Genomic DNA, 6,333 nt, shown 5'->3' with positions numbered 1-6,333 from the left:
ATATATATAGATACAATAAAATATTCTTACAAGATATGATCTATTTTAAATAAATTTGATTAATTTTTTTCTTTCTTTCGTTTACAGTGAAGAAGATAATATTACCCGATTTATATTTATGTAACCGATTTAAGTACAAATATACATACATATGTTCTAATTGTAATAGATCTATAATATCACACAAAATGCTTAAACGTGATAAGAATAAAGACTATTTTGCTTTATAATATCAAACAGTAATACAAAATGAAATTGTCTCTTCCGACATTCAACGCTTAATGATCACAACCGATTTCTTGCACAGTTAATTTACCTATAATTATTTTTTTTATATAATTTAAGATATAGCAAATACTCTTAAAACTTTACTTTTAAATTCGTAGTCGTGTTATGGCAGAACATATTTGAAATTTTTTTTAGTAGGAGCACGATAACGTTATACGGTTCATAAATTATCGGCGTTAGTAAGTGGTGAGATTCATTTTAATAAATAAACTATAATGTCACAAAATATAAAATAACAAACTATAACAACATTCTACTTATTACGATGCCTTGAAAAAAATGACGATATAAAACATTGCAACTATTTTAGTATTTAACGTTATACTTAGTTGTGCAGTTAAAAAACAAAATTAATATACTATTGACTTTTCTTCTATCTCCAAACATTTAGATTTTGTAATTTACGTGATTTAAAATTACATTTTAAAAGGCACACACATCATTACAGCAATATTCAATAATAATTGTCTTCGAACTTATATGTATTCCGATTATAATGAGTAATACTTACATAATATTATATCCTGATTGGTGTAAATGTTGTGCATCGCTTGTACCGTTAATCGTATAATACATATGCATGCGGTAAGTACAACAGAAATTATGAATAAATAAAATTTGAAAACAATGAAAAGGGAATATAGAATTTTGAAATGATAAAAAGTAATTTGTGATAAAAAGTAATAAAAGTATTTGTGTACAAACATGAATACAAAAAAAGATCTTACTTCTTTCGAAAGATACTTGACATACTTGGTGAACTAGTCTTTTGTTGAAATATTTTGCTCACTCTTTGTCTCATGTCTTCTACACCTTGTCCTACATTTACTGTAGCCATTGATAATGAGAGGCCAGAACTCATTGATAAGGACCTGAGAAAACGACAATAAACAATCCACTGCAAAATTATTTTCAAAATAAACAGGTTGTGTATTTACCTCTCCATTGGTTTTGAAAGATCCTGCCTAGATTCGGCTTCTCGCAAAAGTGACCGAACAGCTTCCTTCTGTTGAGGTAAATATTGATTAACCAATTGTTCAAGATATTTCAATCCCGGCAGTAACACGCCAGAAACACACTGATTACTCAGTGGACAATAAACCAAGACAGAATATGCTTCGACCAAAGCACTAATGAGATCGATCTTGCGGCCTTGTTGCAACGCTGATGAAGTTATCCCCATTAATTGGGTAGCTATAACTATACAGAATTAAAGACTTTAATTTCACGTGTTAAATATTAAAAATGCAAATTTTTATAAAAACTTACCATCTTCTATATAATTTTGAGGACAATTAGGGGCAATAAATGCTAATGTTGAAACCAGTGGGAGTGCTAAAGTAGGCGGAACACCTTGAGGTTCTTTAGCAATGGTTTCTAAAGTTAAACGTGCTTTATCACGCATCTCTCTCACTTTACATTCCGTTATTAAACGACCGAGAGAAGGAATTGCAGCAGATCGAACAGTTCTAGAAGTATGTTAACTATGACAAATGTTCATATTGCTTCAAAATAGATAATTGACTTAATTAATTTAATTAAATGGTTTTATTATTATTATTTTAGTATTAAATAGTTAATTTGAAATAAACGAAATATTTACAAAGATATCTTACATATCAGGATCATTAACGAGCGTAACAATTGCAGGAACTACCTTAGCACTTGCTAACCGATCGGAAACGTGAGCTATTACACAACCAAATAATGTTGCGGTTGCACATCTTACAATGGGTCTTTGGTGCACTACCCCTATAAAAAAAAAGTATGGAAGACAAAACTTGATTACTAAATTTCTAATTAAAAAAACAACAAAATTCTATCAAAACTATTTGATAAAACTAACCATCCCATAAACCACTAAGGACGTATTCTTGCATATGTTCCTGAGTACATAACATAATGATTCCGATCTGTAAACTAGTAATACTGGTGCCACTCATAGATAAAGCAACAAGGAACTGTTTTAAAGACTTAGAAACATCTATACCGTTTAAAGTGGACAATATAATTAAATATGTTGGGATTAACGTCAAACTCATATTTTTTTTATCTGTTGCAAGAGTCGTTAATTGTTGCTCAAGTTCAGTTACTTCGGATACGACTATCGGTTGAATCTAAAATATAGAAGGTTGTTAATTATGTCCGTGATATAATATAATAATCAAACTTCATTAAAATATCAAATTTACCCGCGTTTGCGTGATATATCGCCCAAAACCCAAACATAAAGAATGAATATATGTTAAAAGAGCATTTAAAATGGTCTCCTGTGTACTTTCAACAGATTTTACCATTTCCAAAATGTCCAATACTCTGAAAGTGTCAATTGTAAGTATATGAAAGTATCGATTGAGAACTTAAAGGAAAAATATCAAGTACAGTGAGTTTGTAAACCACTCTAATTCTCCCCATGAATCATTCTCCCACGTATTTGCAAAAAACGTATTTAGAAGAGATCCTATATCTACATCTCCATTATAAAATAGCTTTGGATTAACGATATTGGAATGACACAAATTCAGGAACACATCAGCTGCATAATAAAACATATGTAAAATTTTAAATGTCACAATTATTTAAATATTTTCTATACGCAAATATACGATATACTCACGTAAATCGGATGGTGTTCCATGCTCAATATAAGATCTAACAGAATCAGTATCTGCAATGCAAATAACCATATGTGGAAGTAAATACTGTAATACCGCGATTGATGATACTATTCTTCCTTCATCAACATGATCTTTATTAGGCGAATGTTGAGAATACCCAGACTTTAAATGACTTTTTACTTTAGATATTATACGTGGTAATAAATGTGTTTGTAATCTTTTAAGACAGAGTGCCCACTGGGCTAAAATTGGTAAAAGCAAAGAGGATGCAACGTCAACGACGATAGATGACGTGTCATGAAGTGCCGTTAATGCTAATTCTTCACACTGTAAAAATAAATATCATCGATACGATACATTTAAATCTCTATTAAACGTTAAGTAACTTCTCTTTTTATATCGCACCTGAAAATATTTATCAGGATCATCCATTAAAGCTATCAACAGTGCAAGACTTCTCACTACACTAGCTCTAACTGTTGGATCTTTATCTTCAAGTAACATTTGCTGAAGCATGGAGAGCATTAAAGAATTTCTTATCCCAACTGACATGTATGGAGCTAATACAGAACAGCACTCAACAGCTAACAACCTTTTCTCAGGATACTTATGCTGACTTTGTTCCCAACAAATGGTCAATATTTCTTCACCTTCCATTGGTTCATCTTCAAGTTTAGCCATAGCAACGAAACCTAGTATTAAAAGGAATAAATAAAAAGACATTTCTACTTAAAATGATTATATCATCAGTGATAATTTGCATTAATAACTAACCAGCTAAAATTAATTGCCTTTCATCTTCTTGTGGCCTTTTCTTTAGATTGAATAACATTTGTAATAATTTTTCCCTTTCTGTAGAGTCATTATGAAGTCGAATTGCACTTAACATTAATGGTATTACCTCTTCGCGTTTATTTAAGATAACATTCGGTACGATGCGAGGTAACGTTTGTGCTAAAATATGAACGAGAGTATCGCGCGTAACTCCATTTTTGAAAACTTCTTCTGCTGCCGATATTACAGAACTTGGAACATTTACTAAACAATGTGATATTACTTCCATTTTAAATTTCAATGGTAAATGTCTGAAAAATACTTATTTTTTATAAAATATTTCTATATATTAAAAAAATATGCACGTTATTGAGAAAAAATACAATACCTAGATGGCGGATTTGGAAGGATGGATGATCCTTCAGTAACGTCCACCCTAGGCAATTGAATTCTAGTCCATTCTTTATCTCCAGGATCTGTTTCACCAAGACTAACAACAACAGAAACGCTATCGTCTTCCTCGGCTTCTTGAGTCACTGTCGACGTATCACGAGCTGGAGTTTCAAGGAGTTCAAACTTATCTGGAGTAGTAGAATTCGAATTTATCGTTTGTATCGTTCCGCTGCTACCTTGCTACATAGAAAGTACATCTATAATAGGAATCTAGAAAATAAATCTTTTTAATATTTTTGTACACGAATTTAGTTTATACCTTAATTGGATTTTGAGATAGATTTTCTGAAGTGGCAATAAATTGTTGCAAGTCCAACCTTTCTTGTTCTAATAATGCAGTCTGTTGTTTAAGTTCTTCTACTTTTTTTACCTGTTAATGATGCTATTTTTTAACAAATCATCCATACAGCACATCATACCAGAAGGTAAAGTTTCTCATAAATACGATCTACAAACCATTTCTTTGAACTCATCCTTCTCTGCTTCTGTTTCTGGTTCTAATTCACAGAAATCAGTTTGCACACCAACACTTACAGAAGGTAATTTATCATATCCATTTGCCTTCATATATTCCCTATATATTTGTAATAATTCTGCTGGTTTTGGGATATTCAACCCTACATCTTGCCAATCTTCAAAATCTTGATTTCCATTTTCATCACTAAATGTAATTGATGTTAATTTGTAAGAACTTGCTAACAGGTATTCATTAACAAGAAAATTTATAGCTCTTTGTTCATGAGGTTTTATGGGTGTTCCAGTAACAAGATGCTTATCAGAGCATTTGTCAGGTGTAGTCCCTTCTGACTCTAAAATATTAAAATAAATATCAGTTTTTATGTCATAACTGATGTTATGAAATTGTAATAGTCAAACTGAAAGAAACCTGTTACTACAGTGAGATTTGCACGAAGAGCAGAAATACTTTCCCTGGCCTTTCTTAATTCAAATTCTAGAATTGCTACTCTCTCATCAACACCTGCACCATCTTCTGAGTATCTGGTCATATCAAGTGAGTCTAAAGTAGCCTGACTAGAGGACCTAGCTAATAAATTAAAATTCAGATATTGTATTACTCTTGCAATATTTTACGAAATTAAATACGCAATTTACTTGAAAAAGTGAAATATGCACACAAATATAGATACATATGAACAAATAAGCAAGCTTTAATATTTAACCATAATTTTCTTTATATTTTTAATTAATCTTTTTGTAACATAAAAATGAAGAATTATTACAATATAAATACAATGACAAAAATTTATTTTAATATTAAATTTTTGTATTGATTTCTATTAATTTCTTATTTATTTTGATTATTTACAAATTTGTATAAGAAAAATAATAACTCCTGTAATATATATTTTATACATACGCATAGGAGTATATGGTTCTGGCTTAATACTTTGACTCTCAAAATGATTGGGGTTTGAAAAAAATTCTCTTAAAATAGGTAATTCTTTTCCAGCTTCGCATAGTTCTGCGTGTAATTCCAAGGCCGTTAATAAAAGCTTTTCATTTAAAAGCTTGATAGCAATTTCTTCATATGATATCGTTGGTTTTGCAGTCGCACACCCTAAAATAATAAGTAAAAATCCAATATTATGACATTCTCACGACAAGAATGTCACATTATTAAAAATTAATATAGGATAATTTGTTTGCCCTAACGTTTGCCCGATGACGTGTATATATTCTATGGTACCAGTGACACAATTTATATTCGTTAAAAGCACGTTTTTATTTCAAATTGTGATTTTGTATAATACGCAAATATTATTTAAAAAATAGAAAGTGTAAACTTTTTTTCATAAAATTAAGCTACTAAAAAATATTTATTACCTTTACTGTCTGTAGACAGAGGATCTCTAACCTCTTGTGTAGCACCAGCCATAGCTTTCACTTTGTTCGAACGTTAAGAGAGAATGACATGTCCATCTAGGTTGATGAATAAAATAGTAACCTACTCAAGCGCGTGCCATGCTTTCATTAATTTGATTAAGTATATTAATAGAAATCACTTGACTCTACGCAACACAGCAGAGCATTTAAGATGACAACAAAGCCATGTTACCCTCCGTGATGTCAGTTAGTAAACTAGCGCCTTTGAACTGGCAACTATGAACACGTGAATTCTTAAAAGATCTCTCGCAATAATGTATTTAACTATTTGTATATCAGATTAACATAAATTTAT

General features: G+C 30.7%; 1 protein-coding gene across 1 annotated transcript; it reads right to left on the bottom strand.

Annotated features, from left to right (window-relative positions):
• Positions 1-984: 984 nt before the first annotated feature.
• Positions 985-6,333, bottom strand: LOC117209755 (RAB11-binding protein RELCH homolog). Its single transcript, XM_033452106.1, has 16 exons — positions 5,979-6,333; positions 5,512-5,712; positions 5,020-5,178; positions 4,590-4,942; positions 4,393-4,503; positions 4,069-4,313; positions 3,681-3,991; positions 3,312-3,598; positions 2,906-3,233; positions 2,671-2,824; positions 2,481-2,604; positions 2,135-2,405; positions 1,905-2,040; positions 1,558-1,757; positions 1,227-1,488; positions 985-1,160 (listed from the first exon to the last, which is right to left on the bottom strand). The coding sequence occupies exons 1-16, from the start codon at positions 6,028-6,030 to the stop codon at positions 1,013-1,015; spliced, it is 3,342 nt and encodes a 1,113-aa protein (XP_033307997.1). The 5' UTR covers positions 6,031-6,333; the 3' UTR covers positions 985-1,012.

The sequence above is a fragment of the Bombus bifarius genome, unplaced genomic scaffold, assembly GCF_011952205.1.
Source record: "Bombus bifarius isolate JDL3187 unplaced genomic scaffold, Bbif_JDL3187 scf7180000008193, whole genome shotgun sequence".
Lineage (NCBI taxonomy): Eukaryota > Metazoa > Arthropoda > Insecta > Hymenoptera > Apidae > Bombus > Bombus bifarius.
Note: the sequence above shows the minus strand (reverse complement) of the source record. Positions and strands in the feature narration are given on the sequence as shown.

What these genes read in the sequence shown, in the direction of transcription:
- LOC117209755 (XM_033452106.1), bottom strand. Translation starts at nt 6,030, where the DNA reads ATGGCTGGTGCTACACAAGAGGTTAGAGATCCTCTGTCTACAGACAGT. An exon ending in ATCCTGATAAATATTTTCAG is followed by an intron (nt 3,234 to 3,311) that starts GTGCGATATAAA and finishes TTATTTTTACAG; the next exon opens with TGTGAAGAATTAGCATTAAC. An exon ending in TCAAAATTATATAGAAGATG is followed by an intron (nt 1,489 to 1,557) that starts GTAAGTTTTTAT and finishes AATTCTGTATAG; the next exon opens with TTATAGCTACCCAATTAATG.